Below are 20236 nucleotides of genomic sequence, written 5' to 3'. Positions count from 1 at the left end.
GAATATCAACATCCAAATGCAATTTAAAAAGCCTAGACAAAAATAGAAAAAGATGTGAACAGGTTAACTTCTTTGCCACAAAGGCTACATCTAGTGTTGGGCCAAAGTAAAATACATTCACAGACAGCATAAGAATGTGTAACTACACTGGATGTAGTGAGCTATAGATATCAAGCAGAACTAGAAAACATAGCTATTCTCTAAGGAATGATTTGCCAGTCAAACCAACATACATTTTCCCCACAATTTACGACACACAAAGCACTTCTATTGTTCATTAATCTGTCAATATCTCCATCTACTTGAGACAAGTACACTAAATTTGCTTGGCTTTGTCTCACTGTTCAAATAAGACTATCAACAACATTACTGGAATCTAAAATCAGTATGTAAGCCATAGTACATGACTAGTCAAAACATATGAATGAGGTATTCACAATACAGCAACAAAATTGTCCATTTTTAATCACACTGAGCAACGAGATTTCAAATTAATTTTACCCCAAGCTTTGGCATGTTTGATCTCTTCAGTCGACCTATCTTGGACCAGTGTGGAACTTTGCAGTAGTTAATTCGCTGAAGAAGAAGTTCCAAATCAAAGCCATAAATATTATGCCCCTTAAAAAAGAAACAAAAATTAACAAGGCCTATATATTCAGCTTAAAACAATCTATGATATTTGGATGTTGGGTCTAATTTGAAGTCAGAATTATCACTCATGTGAATGATGCAACACAAAAGTTTTAAAAAAATATTAATTGTAATATTCTCTTAAAATCAGGATACTTTTTTTTGTCTAGAAACACTTCCTATATAGCAAGGAACGAACTATTAGAATTTGGGCTGTACCACTGCAGTACACCTCAAAACAGATCAAAGAATCCTCATGAATGGCACAGAATCACTGATTTACCAAGGGTAACCTATAATGCAGAATCCGACTGGTATTTCTGAAAACTTTGGGAAATAAGGCTGCAATCCTATATAAACCTACCTGGAAATATCTCCTGTTGACCACAAGGGGACTTACTTCTGGGTAGACACGTGTAAGATTGCTGTAATCCTAAATTTAATTAGTAATATGGCCCATTGAATACACATGTCGTTAATCCCTCCCATCCAGCACCTCTGCCTTTTCATTCACCTGCAATACCACATGTCCAGAACTCACCTTCTCACTAGCTCTCTCTTCCCAGCTCATCACCCCCAGGTCTCTTCTATTGCACTGCCCTCTTTTTTTCCAGCCATATTAACTTCTGGGCTCTCAGCCTTAATTTTTCCAGTTATGCAAACCTTCTTCCCAAGTGCACCAAACCACATTTTGTCTCAATGTCCTATATAAGATTCTCTCCCAGTGGCTCCATTATCTTTTGCACCAGTAGGAAAACTCACTGTTGCACATTTCCATTGCTGACATTCACTTCCATGCTTAAAATGTTTGCCAACGTTTCGTTCTATCAGAGCAGCTAAACCAACGATGACAGGTGAAAGGGTCTCACAGTGGCAAGTGGCACAGAGAGTTACTTACCACAATAACATCAGGGTCAATTTTATGAACTTTTGCCAGGAAAAAACCCAGTAATGTCCTCTCTGTTGTGGCAATCTCTATTTTAGCATTCTAAGCAAAAAAACACAAAATTTCAACAAGTGCTTACAAGATTTAAAACATGACAATCCTGCCTCACCTACGCATGATTGCATTGCCTGCTCCATGACTCTCAGACACACATAAAGAAATGCCAGACTGCAAAGTTCAGAAATCCCTCCCAACCCTCTACAACCAAAATTTGTAAGCCGCCCCGAGGTTTCGGCAAGGGGAGGCATAGAAATGTTATTATAATAATAATAATAATAATAATAATAATAATAATAATAATAATTTAGGAAAAGGTGAGAACACTTTTTTGTTTTCATACAAGGATGGTTCTCTACACATTTATTTATTTTTACATTTGTACACTGCTCCATACTCCAAGTATATCCATTAAGATACAATCTGAAGGCTTACTTCGAACACAACAAACCTCAGCTTATGAAGCAATGATTTGCAAAAGGCTAGGAGTCTCACTGTTTGTTCTTGTACCCCCTTTGCACTTGTGTGTGCAGTGCCTCACAAAGGGCCAAAGGACACATGCAAATCTAGGTAGCTGCAACAAAAGTACACTTCCTGCTGAATGATGCCTCCACCCAATATTGAGATACCACCTCTTCCCTGCATCTCCCCCCACTTTCAACCCCATTTAGCAGGTTCCCCAATCCTCTCTGTAGGCACGTCTACCTGATTTCTTGCAGATACCAAGTTTATGGCTTGAACTCTATTTCACATCATAGTAAGTTAGAAATCCACTAACTATAGTTTCACTGGTTAGAAACAGGAAATTATGGTTAAGAAACCCAGAACGCATTTGATCACAGCATCCTGACAGAGTGCATAGGCAGAAAAGTCCATTCATATCTTGGCCCAAGAAACAGAGGTCCAAACCAGATCAAAGAGCTTGGTCACAATCATGTAACATTTTCCTCAACTGATTATACACCTGTATACATAACTTGCACAGAAAGCTCTTTGTTACTCCTATCAAACCTGCTGCACTTTCTAAAAAATGGACTCAATCCAACAAAAACATCAAAAAGAAAAAGACTTCTATATCAAGCATACTTCAGAACTGAACAGGTAAATCTGATCCTAGATTTTCACCAATATCTAGCAGAATGTACTTCAATTCTGTTATCACGAGATCACCACAAAAGTAAAGGATACAGCATGCAAAGCAACATGCAACACAAAACAAGAAGATGTTGAAGTACCTTATTTTTAGCTACTTCCTTGAAGTCATATGGGAAAATGCAATCATTTGGTTTTGAAATAACTGCAAAAGAAAGGAGTCAACTAAATATACACAATATCAGAATTGTTAAGGTATAGCTCATGTTCTGCATTATGTTGACTGCTTATTCTCAAGTGTCCTCAAGGCAGTCCAAGGTTTAAAAATAAAGCTGAAAGTGACTAGAAATTTATGTATATATTATACGTTAGAAACAATCCAACTAATGATCAACAGTGGCTCGATGTCTCCCTACAATTTGTTTTTGTTCTCCATATTAATTCATTTTCCTTGCTAGCTCTGTTCATCTCCTTTATGTCAGAGCTCTCCTTTCTACTTGCATTCCTTCTCTTATCCAGATCTATCTGTGGCACTGTAACACCACCTGCCTTCTCCCTTGATTACGATTCTCAGTTATTCTGTTCACTAGTCATGGTAGCACTTCCCGGGTCAGAAAATGCTCAGGAAACGCATAAAGAAAAAGTCACAAGCTGTGCACTCATCATTTCTGCTTTTAATTAATAATCTAGGAACACTCTCTCAATTGTTTCATGATGCGCGATTCCAAAAACTCTGGGTTATTTATTAGTAACTCAGTTACATTAACAACAACAAATGAGTCTTTGTTGAGTTAACTCTTGTCTGTTTAATCAATAAACAGCTAAAATTCTGGGTTCACATGTCACAAAAGAATCCAGGAATAGTTGTTAAGAACAGAACAACAAGCCCACATCCTGCATGCTTTGCTCATTATCATGACTTCTAGCTTAAACCTAGGAATTGTCACAATGCCATACAAACAAGGTCACTGCCTTCTCACCATTCATTCAGATAGTTATTTCCTTTTCCTCTCTTAAGTCTTCCACCTCCTTGTCCATACTAATATTTAACCACTTCTCCTTCTGTCTCCTTCCTTATTTTCCCAGCCTCATTTGGAAATGAGCATTTTCTTCTAGCACTTCCAACATGTCCCTAATGATTTGCTCACTCTCACACCCATATTCTGTCATCATCTACCCATCCTATATCTTACTTCTCCAGCTCCATCCTCAGCAGTCTCAAATACCTATTTAAAGTCTCTAAAAACAAAAAACAAAAGAATATCATCATCTCAACTTATCCTAGTCATCTGGCTACTATGACCTCCTTCCATCAGCTTCAAGCACCTGAACCATGTTCACTTCTATTAACCTTCTTCCTTCCACCCTCTGCAATCCACTAGAACTGCCAACCTCAAATCATTTAAAGTTTCTGGGACTGGTAGCAGAAAACTCCTCTGCCCACAGAAGCTCCTGAAGGCCCTGTTCTTGGGTCCCCTATTATTCTGTATCACCAGCTACCCAATAATTCTAGTTTGATGTCTCATATCATTTCTAGCACACTATTTCCCCACTGCTCCTCCCCCAGTTATTCTCTACACCCACTCACATTGCCCTCCCATTTACGCTAACAAACAGGCATAAGGCCTCAGCTTAATCTTGCATTACTCTTTCTCCAATAATCAGTAAGTAATCAAATATCCTTTCTCCCTGTATGACAATGAAGAATCCCCAACCACCATTTTGTAACATGTTTAGTTATCTGAAGCTTGAATGCTACAACCTTTAGGCTTATTCTTTGTCAGAAGTGAGCATAGGAATTAACCCTTTCCAGCTGCTCTCCCTCAATGGATAAGAATCTCATTCCATCCTTGCCCCCCCCCCCCCAACACACACAAACTCAACATCCTTCCAAATTCTTTAATTGGCCTCCAATTCCAGCCATGCAAATTCCTTGTCCAATAGTACATTGCACTATATCACTGACCACTATACGCAACTCAATTATCATATTCATCCTAACTACTTCATTTTTATTACTGTTATATACTGTTAGAAGCCACTCTTAGAGCTTAGGCTACTGGACAGTGTGGAAATGAAATTCATCAATATCAACTACATTTAAACAGATTAAATACGGTTAACAATCTAAAGTTTAAGGACTTGGGGTTTTGCACTTCATCCCTGATCCCGTGCCCACCTTAGAAGATAATAAACTGTTCAAATATACAGCTTTCCACAAGACAGGAAGATTAGATAATCTTGAGAGTTTAAGTATAGATTCAACCTCAGTACTACACATTTTGGCTGTTTTTACAGATTTCTTTCAGTTGCAGAAATAAAGGCACACTCTTAGATAAAACTAGAAATTGTCACTCAGTAGAGCCCCTGTAACAGAATATGTGCCAAGCCAACAGCTGAATAATATTGGTCTGATTGTATATGAAACCCTCAAGCCTCCAACTTGAAGAGTGGGGGGAAGCAAAGATTTAACACAGTAGGGTTCTACTTATACCTACCGCAGAAGTGGGTCTGAAAAGGAGGCACAGGTGGAGCTTTGTCCAAACAAAATTTGTGATGTACTAAAGCTGCAATAGCCATAATCTACACAAACAAAAATGAACAAAAATGAAAAAGATAGAAGAGACATAAAGGAAGCAAGTTAAAGTTCTCCACTTGTTAACCACTTCATATTAACAAATGAGCTGCATCTTGTTTATTCATTCATTCAGTTGTATTCATTTATTCAATAAATCTAACCTTGCATCACCATTCTGAACTTGACAATATATACAGTATTTGCAAATAATGCTAAGTCATGATTCCTGTTCATCATGGTTTGTTTTTACTACAAACTGTCTTGCATATGAGCAAACAAACTGAAGACTGTTTCCCTGACCTTTTGTCCTTTTCGCCACCCTTCAAAGAAATTTATTTTCAGCTTGCTTTTGCTGATACTGAATGCTAACAGCAATTCAAACAACCCAGGGATGAGATATGGTGCTGGGTTCAGACATCCCAACAACCCATCGGTCAAACAAGTCAAGAGTTCATAAGAAAAGAGAACATTGCTTAATTGTAAGAATGGGTTCAGAGTACAGACAGATTTCAATGAAGTCTATCATGTCTTGGAATTATATATAAAGGGTCGTCCTATTCACATGAAGTAGCATGTTGAGAAGCTTGTATAATTCCTATGTTATAGCTAAATAAAATTCATATTAATTGAAAAAGGTAATAGATATGTGCAAAGAGAGTAGTGTTAGACTATTGACTTGCAGGATATAAATTTAATAATAAAGTACAAACAGCAGTTGGTCAGTTTAGTTTTCACAATGTATGCAAAAACTAAATTAAAAGCTAAAATAAAAATAAACTTCTTTTGAAACTCATTTCAATTATTAGTTTGTTTTTAAAATGGGAAAATAGGATATAAACAAGTTTCTTGGGAACAATGACAACTTCAAGAGTGAGGGGAGAGGTTTGCCTCTGGTATGCAGATGAAGCTTACTTTCACTATCTGTCAGATCCTAGAATTTCTTTTGCCTGTGCCTTAAAGCATCACTCCTATACAATTTATTTTGTGCTTTTGTTTTTTCTTTCTCTTCCTTTTAAATAGACAAGCTCTGAGAAATGGGATATTGCTGCACAAACTGAAATACCAAATCACTTAGCGACACACACACTTCAAGTATAAAACCTTCCAAAACCATTAATATACCATTTTAATAAAAATATGGAAAATGAACCAGTTTGACATTTACAAACCAGCAAAAGTCAGTATCTTCAAAGAGTCATTTGCTTCAAGTAGTTTGACATAATCCAATTAAAGACAACAGAAATGTACTACGAGTTCTACAGGATTCAAATTCTTCAGTACATTCAGTTACAGGGAACTGACTTACAGGTCATTTCGAAGGACTTTTTCTGCACATGGCAATGTTCACGTCTCACCTCATTGTGATGAGTCTTTGTGTTCTGAACTGTCTTCATGCTAAGAGACATGACCACAAGAGGAGGTGGGGGCAGATCTTTCAACACACTCACTAAGTCAGGCTTCAATGCCACCAGTTCCACTGCACACCAACTGACAGACTGGCTTGAGATCTCTGAGGTAACAAAGAAGCCATCTTTCAAATATACAGAACAATGTACTCATATGTAAACAATTTAAGCAATTGTAAATGCTTAAATTTAGCACATACAATTAGCCAAAAAATTAAGTGGAGCAGAATACCATTTTAACCATTGTTTTAAGATGACTTATACATTTTTTTTGCTTTAGTTTAGTTTTTGTAATACTAGCTGCACTGATACTACCCTAACCATGTTTACTCAAATATTAAGTGACTATGAACTCACTGGTGTTACTGAAACTTTATCCAGATTTAAAAAATATGACTAACACAATGTTATACAATTGTATGCAGAAACAAGTCCCATGGAGTTCAGTTAGGTGCATTCCTAGGTCAGTAGGCATGAGATCTCAGCCTTAGACTCACCAAATGCACAATGACTTACAAAGTAGCCCTACTCTAATTTAGTCCCAACCTATTTTAGCTAGATTGGTTTCCAAGTTCTATTAAGTACAAGCTACACATTTAACATTAAGTTGTTGTATATACAACAGATAAATTACCGTATTTTTCCATCTATAAGCTGCCCCCATGTATAGGACACTCCCCACTTTCCTACCCATCTCCAGTTAGCAAACTGCTGCCGTGCGCCACCCACGTGCCAGCAGCTCCCCGTGTAGAAGACACACCTCCATTTTTAAGTAAATGTTTAAGAAAAAGTAGCATTTTATACACGGAAAAATATAGTATATGGCAAAATAGATGCCACTTTGGAGGTATCAGCACCAAAGAGATGGAACTAATGTTTTTATTGTAAGTCATCCTGAGACATTAGTGGTAGACAGGTTAGAAAACCTTTTATTAAATAAAATAAAAATAAACTTGCAGTTTCAATGGATAAATTTAACCTGCTATGCAGTCCTGTCTAAAATAATGAAGCTAAGGGTAAGTTCTGCTGATTTATGACTACTGTTAGAAGCAGACTTCACTTTGATCTGGAAATGCATACAAAGCTTTTTTTTTGCTTCTTTGTAAACCACTAGAGAGCCTTGGCAATTGGGCAGTCTAGAAATATAATAAAATAAAATTTTGATTTTAGGATATCCCTTTCTCTCAGTATAGCAAGATAAACTTTGTCCTGAACACCACTACAGCACTTGCAACCCCATATAAAGGATCCATTACATAGTATATATGAAATAGTCATACGTGGATTTTTTATTTCCAGCCAGCTTGGTCCTTTAATCTTCCTGCTCAATAGGAATAGTTCTAGACTAGAGGTATTTGTTCCAAAAACATGAGAAAATGTCTCTCCTTTCAGATCTTGAGGAAGCCGACATAATTCAGTCTGAGAATTGAAGCATATTAATGCATTATCGGACTATGCATTGCAACATTTCTCCAATATTTTTTGTTCTTGTTGTACAAGACAGACCAAAATGAAGAAGCCTCAACGCTCCCCCTTTGCACTAGACATATAAAATGAAATGCTCATAAACTATAAGAAATCTACCAAGTGCACAATAAGCTTACTCTGCAGCAACACATACGCAGCTTGTTAAGCACCTGGCAGGCTGCAAACCAAGTAGACCAAACTGCAGCTCTACAGGCATAATCCAAATATAGGGAGCTTTTCTAGCCAAACCTCAAGGAAAGAAACAGCCAGCAACTATTAACGTCGGCCAAAAGCGAGCCTCTGCTGGGATGACAGTGCGAAGAAACTTCCCCACCTGCACTGTCCTATACTAACACAGGTTATGTTAGGTAATTACAGGGTAAGGGTTAGAGTGCAACTCCCATAACCCCAGCCAGCATAAATTATCTAAGATTATGAGAGTTCTAGTTCAAAACATTTAGAAGCACCAGATTTTCTACTCTGGTTATCAAGTATACAAATGTACAGCCATCTTTTAACTACACACATCACGTATCCTGATTATTGGATGAGGAGTTCCCTGTACAGAGGAGTAAATAATACCAGTGATCACAAGGCAAAGAAGAAAGGTATCATTCTTCTCCAATGCTCCCAACCCAGTACAAATGCATATAGTTAGAAGTGCATAAGCTAAAATACCAGTTCCTTTCAAAGCAATGCTAAGACAACAAAAAGCAATACCTTTCATGCCCAACTGATTCCTATGCAATCACAGTCTATTAGCAAACTTATTTGCTCTTTACTTGCTATTGCCAGACCAGATGGCAAACAATACTTACTGAGTATAAAGCATCAAGGATAAAGTACATTTAAAAAACACTGCACATTTTTTAGAAAGACAAGATTTTTTTTAAATTTAAGAATCATCAGCAGAGAAAGAGTGTGGTGCTATTTACTCACCGAGTATCTAACTTCTAAGTAGTCAGATTTCACAGGAATATCTGGTATCTCAAAAGCATAATTCTTTTCCACTTTCTAGGCAAAATACAGATTGAGATATTCACCTGACATTATATAACAAAGTGATACTCTAAATGTTTTCCCCACTTTAATAAAAATGTTACTATTTAATACTTTTAACTTCAAAATCTGAACTGTGCAAGCCTTTATGTGACAACACAAATTTATAACCTGAAGGCTGCAGTTATTTGCTTTGAGTATTTTGCTTTAAATTGCTTTAAAATGCATTCTATTTCCCCCATTTGATGGAACTGGGCAAGGGGAAATTCAGAGCCCTCACACTGAAAATAGGAATTCATCGGAGATCATATAAAAGGTGGAGGGCAGAAAGTGTTTTAGTCTAGATTTCACATTAGGATCAATATGGTGGTTGCAACACCAGTAAAAGTGATACACTTGATTAGGTCACTTGTGTTCTCCTATTAAAATGATCTTCCTAACTTCTATGAAGGGCTGGTTTAAAATTAATAGTCATTAATCATGGCCTGATCAGACCTTAATTTAATAAACTGGTTAGTAGGCCACCATTAAAGCAGAATCTCTGAACCAAAGCTGGTGCACAAGGAATGAGGAAAAGAAGCATGCAAATCATACACTGATTCCCAGCTCATAAGTCATGTCTCATGCAGCCTGGAATGTTACATGAAATTGCATAGTTCATTAGATACTGAACTATCCACTGACAAAACAGTACCACAGGGCTGTACCTTTCTCAGATGTACCTGGTTTTATGTGAACAATAAGACACCAACTTCTTCCCCCTTAGAGAGACTCCCTCAAGATTTATTTTGTTTGCATTTAATCAAGTCATATTGAATACATATTAGGTCATGAAAATTAAATCTGCAATGCAAATCCTCAGCTTTTCTATGACTAAAATTTGGTTTCTTACTTATATTCTGTTATTCCAAATTCACCTCTAAGACCTAGCCCCAGCTTAATCAGCTAAGACCTCACGTGTTAACATTAAACACTTGAGATGAATGGGTTCCTTATTACCATGAGTTATTTGTATGAGGTAATACTGAATCCTAAAGAGTCAGTGGCCATCCTATGAAACACTGAACAATTGGGGACTGATGTGAAGACTGAGTAATTTTTAAAAAACTGCACATAGAGTTGGCTACCAATTAAGCTCTGGATAGCAACCTGTCCATTATAACTATTGCAAGCATAGTTTTATAAAATACTAATAGAATGTTTTTAAAAGGTTTAAAACTGGCTTACTGCCACTCCCATTAGAAAAGCACACTTAAAGTAGCTTTGTCTAGAATGTATTATTCTCACTAAGTTGAATTTGTTCCCAATAATTGTAATGACAGATTTAGCAGACATTTTAAAATTAATTAGATGAGACTTTTCCTGAAGAGGGAAATATGATTTCTATTTGACAATATCATTTATCAGAGTGAGCAGCTGGTATTTGAGCCATTATGTATTTAGATATACCACAGACATGGACAGACATGTATCCTTTTATGTATCCCAAGTTCTTCTTGTCAGATGTGTCTCCTGTCTGAAAAAGCTGTCCCTCACCCACATCTGGAAACATGAGTCTGAAAGGAGAACACATGAGTCTGAAAGGAGAAAATGTTAGACATACCTTAGATTTGAAGTTCATGATTTTGTATTTTTCTGCAACTTGTTCATTAAATTCTTGATAGACATCCATCATAGTCACAGGATTCTCTGTCTCTTTGCCAGAAGACAAATCCACTCGCTTTAAAAAGAAATTTAGTACCCATAAGGCAATTTATTTCTTTAAAAGCAAACAATGTTTAAATGTTGTGTGCTGATTAGACAATGACTACAGCCTCAGAGAGAGATAACTACTTACTCTCAAAGAATCAGGAGAGAGGAGGCGGCAGCAATGGATAATACAAGCACATGTACATATTCTTCAACCCTAACTGAAACTATGGACTAAGGGACTAAGCCAAAGACATCAGAGTAGAGATGGTTTTAAGGTATTAACACACAGGTTTTCTGGAATTTTATAACTGCAGTTCTATGGATATGATGAACCAAACTAATTTATACAAATGATAAAACCAGCAACTTGCACGGGCATCTCACTAACAATCCCCTTTTCCTCATTTAATATTGGTTTTACTACATCTTAATGAAATATCACCTGATGTTATTTACTCAATCCTCTCTTCATATTTCATTGTTCTCATCTATGGTTCCAGTTCATGTTACACAGAAGATAGCAATACTATAACTGGTCACCAATATGAGTTAAGTTTGCCTTAATGTCTTTTGCCTGAATAGCTGTCCACAAAATAGACTATGATAGAAGTCTGCTACTGATAGCATAAAAAGACATACCAACTCACGTGGCAGTAGGTAAACAGTTCTTTCAATATTTTTTACTGTTACACAACAGCTCACATAGGACTTCACCAATTCAACCCACACTTTACCGAAGAGAAATACCACTCCTAAGATGCAAGAAAATGATAAAGACAGAGACAATGCATGTTAATCAAAACAGCTTAGCACAGCTGCTAATGGAAAAGCTGCAATACTAAGAATTACTGAATAAACACACTAATTCACCCAGGGGAACAGAATGATTTCCAATTTGTAGTCTCTAATTGACAGCTCCATCTGCTGAAAGTCAGTACTCTACAGTCAAGTGATTGCTTTAAGAGTCTTGTACTATGCAAGCACACATCAAGATAGTACGCAACCATTAAATGCAAACTATTTGTAAGTAAACTTGCTATGCTTCTTTAGAATTCTTATTCCTTCTTTTCCATTACTTCTGCTTTGGTAAATGCTGGTTTAGTGCTAAGAACTTCCTGTTTAAAGTATTTATACTTACTTTTTTTAAATGTTAGAATTGTTATTTTGTGTGTCTTATTAGCCACTTGGACTGTGTCCACTAGGGAAAAGCATGGTTTAATTTTTTCCTATACTATAAATAGGAAAAAATATTTTAACATACAAGAAAAGAGATGGTGAAGTTGTCTACTGTCATTAAACTTGTATGTCCTGAGGCGTATTAATTTGGGAAAATTTCAACTCTATATTGTGAGGATAAATCCATTGTTTTACATAAACATGGTTTCCTGTTTATCTTAAAACAGGGAACAAAGTGGTTCCCAGAAAGCCGCAAGTCACATGGACCATATTTTTCTTGCTCATTATCAGAATAAGTACTTGCATTCACAGGACAAAGATCCTCATGAATTCCTATCACAGGATAATTCTAAGAAGCAACTTTGTGATAGCAGAGATCATCCAAGTGGCTCCAAGGTGCCAATATTATTTATAGGTGGCATATAAATATGTGAATAAATAACTGCCAAATTGGCCTCTCGATTAAATGTTCAATGTACATCAACAGCCACAATGCATAAGCACTCAACCTGCAGATGATGATATTTAAGTGCAGATCTCTGAATAGTTTAATGCTTCAGAACAGTTTCTGCTTAATCACCCCATGCTCACCACACAGAATTCTCTTCCTGCCATGAACTTGGTAATGAGCAAAAATAATTATAAATATTAGCAGCAGTCTTTACAAGGACATAGATATCTAAGATCTAGAAATGAAGTACTTTTCAGCTTTGCTCTACAATCATTAAGTGCGTAGAATGTGTCACAGTTCAAACATTACACTAAATCATGCTTTAATGCTTACTGGGTGAGTTTCCATGAGACCAAACAAAGCTTCAAGCTTGTGCACCCCTTTCTCCCTCTGCCTCCTGTGCTGTCATGGGAAGCAATGAATTAAAATTCAGTTTAAGATTCTTGGCTTTCAGTACATCCAAGAACAACCTCAAACCATGATATAAAACAAACTCTAGTCATTGGCTCAACCAGCGTTTTTGCTTAGCTGGTTCTTTTAACCAGGGCTTGTTTCAAGTGACAATTCCTGGTTTGCACTTCATTACAAACCACATGCCACATGGCTGAATTCTAGTTAAGTCATCCGCCTTCTGACTACGCAGGCAGAAAGGTGAAGGGGAAAGCACAAGTGCTCAAAGTTTTCTTTGGGCTTGCAGAAGCCTGAAGTCCACACAGCACTACGCCACATTACATGTGAGCATGGCCTGTGTGAAATTTTAATTCATCCTGCAGTAACTCAAGTCCTCCACATAATAGTTAATATCTCATTTGCTATAGCTATCATGATTCTCTTAAAAAAAGTAATGCCAAAATTTATTTCCCTCTACATTACTAATTGAAACCAGGTGCAGTCTTTATTATTCATGCTTGAAAAGTTATGATGACAGGATCTCTTTTCATAATCAAGGAACAGAAGTCTTTTCATAATTATGAACCATTCAGAATCCACCATACATATCCAAGATCAAAGTGAAAACACTATACACTTTGCGGGGGAGGGCATTTTTCATATTAGCCACCAATTTTACAAAGCTTTAGTGATTATTATCTACAATCGTAAAACTTTTGTGTATAGTCAGCATACCACACTCCTGTCCAAATATAAATCAATGTTAATTGATTTTCTGCAATTGAGCTTTTGAACTGAAACATTAGACATTGCCCTCATTTTACATCTTCCTGACTTTGATATGCATACAAATTAAGCTAAATTGCATTAAAGATCAAGAAATAAAAAACTTGATAATCCAGGGACCTTTTTTCAGGGCCAGGGGCTTATTACTAACATCTAAGTATTACTAACTACTACATGCCCAGCAGAAGTTTCAAATCCACAAAAGAACTATGTGGATGATGGCGGAAAGGTAACAGCATCTCTCCTACTGTAAAGAACCCTTGTTTGATGTTCTTTGGACTACTCAGACTGCAGCCAGCTTGAAAACCGAGACTGCTTTTGCAGTTCTTATTGCTGCATTCTGGCTTATGCAATGGTAGACTTCTTTAACAAAAGGCAGACAGACTCTCCACATCAAAGCAAAAGTGGTGAGTACTGAGCCTCTTCCAAACAACAATCCTTTATGGGCACAGGTCAAAAGGGAAGATTAGAGTGATTTCACATATATACATACCTGGTTGATTATACTGATCTTCGTAAGCATCCAGCCAATAAAACCTGAAGACTTGCTGCCCATCTTCTGTATTTACTAATGGGAGTTGACTGGAATCCATTTGAATGGATTGCATTTCTGAAGCTAGACACTCTACATTTTCATCAATTCTGTCCCAAACAGAACCATCAGGGAGGGAAGAGCTTCTGAGGCCATGAAAAAGATAGATATGGCTATATTTAAAATGAGAATTCAAAGAGACCTTCAGGAAAGAAAACACTAGACAGATTCTTCACACTTTAAGAGCACAATACAATCAATTAGAATATTTTGAGGAAGTTTCTTCATCTTCAGAGGCGTCTGCCTCAGGAAGGTTTTTTTTTTTTAATTTATTGATTTATATCCTGCCTTTTTCCTACAAAGGGCTGAAGGCAGCTTACATAATTCTCCTCCTCCATCTTATCCCAACAACAACCCTGTGAGGTAGGTTGGGCTGAGAGTCTGTGACTGGCCCAAAGTCCCCCAGCTGGCTCCATGGCTGAGCGGGGACTAGAACCCAGATTGTCTGAGTTCCAGTCCCATGCTCTTAACCACTACACCACACTGGCACATCTTTTAGGTGAAGATTTTAAAAAAGAATAACCATAAAGTCTTAATACTAAATTCTATTCAACAGGCTTTTCTTCACTACTGAGAACCAAGTCACATCTGTGCTGAAGAACAGCTCCCTAAAAATAAAAATTAAAGCTTTCATGGTATCTCAAATTAGAGAAGTTAAGATTTCATTAAGAATTACTCAACACATATAAATGAAGTCATTCAAGATGAGTTGTATATACAGTAGATGATATCAGTGAAAATGAACACCAAAGAAAAAGACCCTGACATTTCCTTTCATGTACTTACAAGAAATGTGAACCTGTTTTCACTGACTCCTCTTGCTGCATTTGTCTCTCTTCTGAGTTCATCTCTTCTTCCTGGTCTATAATTGTTTCTGCTACACCTCCCATTTCTTCCATGGATTCATCAAAGTCCTCATCATTGAAATCCATTATAGCCTGTTCATCTTCTGAAACTGTGCAGCATGAGAAATGTAATGTACTTAGTTTCAGAAAATACTCTAAACAGTTTTCATTCTAGTATTTTAACCCACCTGCCTGTTAGGGCACTATACAAGGGGCATAAAAGCCAAAATGTCACAGTACAAGACAATTAAATCATGAGATGTCATAATGTATATCCTGACCCTTTTCATGGAGTAAATTCAAGTCTAATTGTATAAGAAGCATTCAGTAAGTAAAAATACAATAGAAAATTACAATCAAACCTCAACTTTTGCAAGCTTGACTGTCACAGATTTGATTATTCATGAGTTTACCATCAATAATTAAATAGAATTTTTTAAAAGATCTGCAGCCTTGTATAGAAAATCAGCAGCAGCATAGAGAAAGAGGAAGCAAAAGGAGAGAGAGGGAGGGCCTCCAAAACATGCCTTCTTGCCCCACCCATCTGGAGGTGAAAACCTCTCTGGCGTTGCCTTGGTGCAAAGAAGGGGCACTGGTGAATGAAAGGGAAGATGGGGAAGAAGAACATAAGAATGCAATAAATGAAGAGCAGTCCTGCTGGATCAGACCAAGGTATGAAAGAGGGGAAAGAAACAATCTAGTTCATGTATGGTCAACAGATGTAAGAGTTATGGGCTGGTGGTGGGAGAGTAGAGATATTCACCATTTTTCCACTTTCATGGGAGTCCTGTGTCCCTAACCCTTATGAATATGGAGGGCTGACTGTACAAGAAAATCAAACATCAATCATTGAGGCTATCATTAAAACCTCAGAGAACAACTAATTCAAAGCTTTCTAGAATGGTGGTATCCTTGTCAGATGTTTAAAAGAATGAAGTGTTAGGGCCTGAAAAGCTTCCTTTGGGAGGGTGTTTCAGAGACCAGAAGTCACCATCAAAGAGACTCAGCTGCTAGTAACATCCCAACATCTCATGCAGCAATTGCACCTGGAGGTTCTGGAACGAAGTCACAGATGCTGAGTGAAGCAAGCAAGGGCTAAGGCCAGGTTAAGGCATGAGGTAACTGGGCTCAAGACAACAGCTTCCATTTAGAGTTCTAGGCCAACCAACAAAACGTTACATGGTAAATGATCCTTACAGCACATCATTTCTGCCCTATCTTATAGGGCAGAGACCCTCTGCCCTTAGAGTGTCTCCTTTCTCTGCATTTACTGTCCACATGAAGAAGCAGAGAAAGAATCCGATCTATCCTACTTGGAGCCCAAAGTCCAAACATTCCACATGCTTTTAAACAATCATTTTTTGAAATATATTCAATTTAACAAATTGGAGGCCCACTGATAAGCAAATGTATAGGCCTCCCCTACATTCAAAATGTGAATGACAGGAGAAGGGCCAGCAGTGTCACCCTGCAGTCTTCTGTATGCAAGAATCTTGTATACAATTAAAGCATGAAGGAGGGTTCAGAGATTTTATTACCTAAGGAAGAATGGGAAACTGTCAGTAAGACATTCAGTTTTTTCACATTGTTGTATATAGCAGTTCTTCCGCTGTAAGTATACATGCACATGAATATTATGCAAGATAAAAGGAGGGGAGACACTGATCAGACCTCATCACAGCTTAGATCCAGCAAACAGTATGTAAGAACATCTGAAACAAATTAGACCTTAATAAGATCCCAAGCTGTTTAAGGTTTTAAACATAAACAAGAGCACCTTGAATTAAGCCTGGAAGATGCTGCTTTACAGTACAAGACAGCAAAGATAAACTGCAATGTATGTGGTTTATAATAAGCATTGTCCCCAAATCATCATAAATACCTTTAATAGCTTCTTCTGCTTTTGTTTTTACTCTGTTTCCCATAGCTTCTATTCCATTTTCAGGATCACTGCTCTCTTCGACTGCCTCTGATCTAGCTGTGTAGACTCTGTGCTTAGAATTTGATGAATTTAATGAAGAAACTTCTTGCTCGATAGGCATAGCAGTTTTCTTCATTGTAGAAGAAGCTGTCTATAAACATAGGTAATTAAAACTTATCAGCGATACTGATTATCACTATGAAATTGCATTTTCCCAACCTTTTCTTTTGTCTTACATTGTTTAACTCTATTCCCACAAAGATATGCAAATTACAATATTCCCTCTTGAAGACTAAAAATAATGTTAATGACCATATTTAAAGAGGTAGAAACCCCGGTACAACCTCTGCATCTATTTTCTAGAGGCAGGAATAAATAAGGCCTTTATTCTTGTGTTACAATCTCTTCCAAAGTATAAATTAAATAAATAAATTAGGCTTATAAAGTTTTTATATGCCATCCAATACCAGTATTTAAGTTGATGAACTTAAACCATGCTACTAACCAGAAATACATTGCTGCCCAATCCTACTGATCATATTAACTATACTGACAGTACTATTTTTAGTTTCCATGGTGTATATCAAACCAAATGATTAAACACATCAAGAAGCTTGAAGATTTAAAATACAGTAGTTTTAAAGTTGCAGGTGTCTAAAAACTAACACTCCCATTTGGGAGTATTACCTTGGAAATCGGAGATTGCACAGAAAAAGGATTCAGTGGTGTTCCAAAAAGCCTCTTCTTTTTTAGCACTGCAACTGGTGGTGGTGCTATATAAGTGGACTACATTAAGAAAATAAGTTTACATTGTTTTTCAAATTCTGCTAAAGCAAAGAGAAGTTCCTACTTGTTCTGCACTATGATGTTCTGATGTATACTGCCATAACACAGAATGGTTTCCTTATGTCTCCCCACACACCCAAATGCCATCAGTTTCTTGAAGGAAAATACACATTCGGGATCCAACACTTCCTGTCCTCTCACACTGAGATAAACAACCTCCAACAATACCCCAATATCACAAGTTTCTGCAGAAGAGACTTTGCACCACCTTACCCTATTGGTATACTGCTGGAAGTTGCAATATTGATGCACCACTAATATAAGCAAGCAGACCAAAAATGTTGGATACTGTCCATAAGAAATAAAATTGTTGTAAAGCTGCCCTATCAACAAAGCAAGGCCTCTTCACACTTTACAACAAACAAACAGAGTTCACTTTGGATCAAAATACTGCATGTTTTCAGATACCTGAAACATTGGGATTTTAACTATTTATCCGGTTAAACATTTAAAATTATTTCCATAATTTCTGAAGAAATGCAAACAGGTTTACTTAGGCTGAAAATCCTAAAGCCTTGTTCCCCTCCCACTTTCTGCAATAATTGTATCTTAAAAACCAAGCAGAAACAAATTCCTACCTTAGCATTCAGATCCTGCAAAATGTCGCCTAACAAATCATCCTTTGACAGGTCAACGGTTTTCTGCAGAATGAGTGTATCTGTGATCAGTTTATAAGCTCTTAAAGAACAAAACATTTCCAATACAGCCTCAGCAGCCTTTTTCAGGAAATTAGAAAAAGTAACAGTCTTGAAATGAAGTATAAAATTAGTAATTATATATTTTGCATAAAATAACTTACATCAGCATTTTTCTTCCCAGTACTGGCCATAAACATAGATTTAATAGTGTTTGGCTTTGATACCATAGTCTTCTTCACATTTTTCTTCTCATTTGGGGAAATTGCATTTCTTCTTCCTACAAGATAATGTATCAGCAGTACTTTAACATCTAGGAGGTAGCATAGCTCAAATTCTATGATCTGATTCGGTATCATTCAGGAGAAAATCACAGGTTGTTTGCATTGTTTAGCCCACAAACAACCAAAAGTGCCCAGGTTCAGACGTAACACTACCAACCTACAAATGGAGCACTACAAATCTTGCACTTGGGGTACATCCCTGCATATCGTGAATTAACCCCCTATTGACTGCCAAATGTCACCATGACAAGTGCTCCAAAGCCATGGAGCTTTTCACAAGACTAGATTCTCCCTGGATTTGCATATTTCCCCATCTCTTCTGCAATGGCTGCAAAAAGTTTGAAAGCTTTCACTTTCATTTTAGAATAACCAGAGTTTAGTGTGTTATCCCAATTATTTAAGTTTTTATAATAGAAACTCTTAAGTTTCCTAAATCTGGCTTATTTCCATTAATCATAAGTCATGGTAACCACCATTTCCAGCTTCAGGCAACACAGCAGATTGGCGTTAAAATAAAACAGACACGAACACTTCTGAACTCTTCGTCTAAGTGGAGACAAGGCTTATTCTTGTAATACTGAACTGTGTTTTTGTGCTACATCTGAACACTGTTCATGGTGACAGGTGCAGTTCAATAGCTAAATGATGGTTTAGTTCCATTAATGGCTTGATTGGACAAGGAAACAGCTGCACAGCAGTCAGTTCACGTCACCTTAGAAGCTCCAGATTGAAAGGGACTTTCAATGGAATCTTATTAAATTGGCAAAACTGCAGACATTTTGACTACAGAGATCATAAACAGCTTAAGCCAAACAGAGGATAAATCAATGTGAAGACCAATGCTATAACCAGGTCAAAATACAAAAACTTATGCTCCCAACACCCACTATAAAAATCCACTTTTATCAGCAATATAGAAATGTGTCACTTTTCAAAGAATTACTACGGCAATCTTTTATACTTTCCTTTTTAAAACTTCAGGAGAATGCTGAAAAAGAACTTTTACTCACCTTTCTTTTCAGAATCAAAAGCATCATCTTCTAAGTCTTCATCAAATATCTCTCTGCCATCTTCAACGTAACCAATCCCATCTGTGCAAAAAGAACATCTGCTACATTACAGACAGTTACATTTGAATTTACCAGTGCAACAAAAAATGTTAAGAGATTCTGGCACTAATGAAATCTTTAAACAATGCTATTTCTAATGCTGTTAAGCCTTCAAACTATTGTGGGTAACCTTTTAGTCCTGAGAGCCCTACTAGCAGTGGGCATAGTCAGAAATGGCTGTGGGTAGACCCTGAGCTAGCAGTGGGCAGGGTTCAAAATCCCTTTCCTCCAGTCTCTTGCTCACACACCCAGACTTTCCCCTTACTTTCTTTTTTCACTATTTCAACTGTACAAAGGCAGCTTTGTTCTTCCATAGAGCTTTTAACCCGCCTTAGTCAATGACTTCATTCTTAGATCCTTCAGAGAAAAGCCACGGAGCGTGGAGGACTAGAGC

At 37.1% G+C, this 20236-nt stretch overlaps 1 protein-coding gene across 3 annotated transcripts in view; it reads right to left on the bottom strand.

Moving 5' to 3' along the window:
• Positions 1-20236, bottom strand: part of POLA1 (DNA polymerase alpha 1, catalytic subunit) — a 217588-nt gene that overhangs the window by 192649 nt on the left and 4703 nt on the right. For all 3 annotated transcript variants that reach the window (XM_044441804.1, XM_044441805.1, XM_044441806.1), the window contains exons 4-19: positions 19744-19824; positions 18614-18729; positions 18393-18455; positions 17656-17754; positions 16930-17119; positions 14989-15157; positions 14104-14288; positions 11447-11559; positions 10719-10835; positions 9056-9130; positions 7930-8068; positions 6599-6753; positions 5164-5248; positions 2809-2870; positions 1529-1618; positions 502-618 (exon numbers count right to left, since the gene is read on the bottom strand). In XM_044441804.1, the coding sequence (XP_044297739.1) occupies positions 502-618; positions 1529-1618; positions 2809-2870; positions 5164-5248; positions 6599-6753; positions 7930-8068; positions 9056-9130; positions 10719-10835; positions 11447-11559; positions 14104-14288; positions 14989-15157; positions 16930-17119; positions 17656-17754; positions 18393-18455; positions 18614-18729; positions 19744-19824 (1856 nt within the window). The remainder of the gene's footprint in view (positions 1-501; positions 619-1528; positions 1619-2808; positions 2871-5163; positions 5249-6598; positions 6754-7929; positions 8069-9055; positions 9131-10718; positions 10836-11446; positions 11560-14103; positions 14289-14988; positions 15158-16929; positions 17120-17655; positions 17755-18392; positions 18456-18613; positions 18730-19743; positions 19825-20236) is intronic.

The sequence above is a fragment of the Varanus komodoensis genome, unplaced genomic scaffold (genome assembly GCF_004798865.1).
Source record: "Varanus komodoensis strain SLA01 unplaced genomic scaffold, ASM479886v1 scaffold4, whole genome shotgun sequence".
NCBI lineage: Eukaryota > Metazoa > Chordata > Lepidosauria > Squamata > Varanidae > Varanus > Varanus komodoensis.
This window is presented reverse-complemented; position numbering and strand designations above follow the sequence as displayed.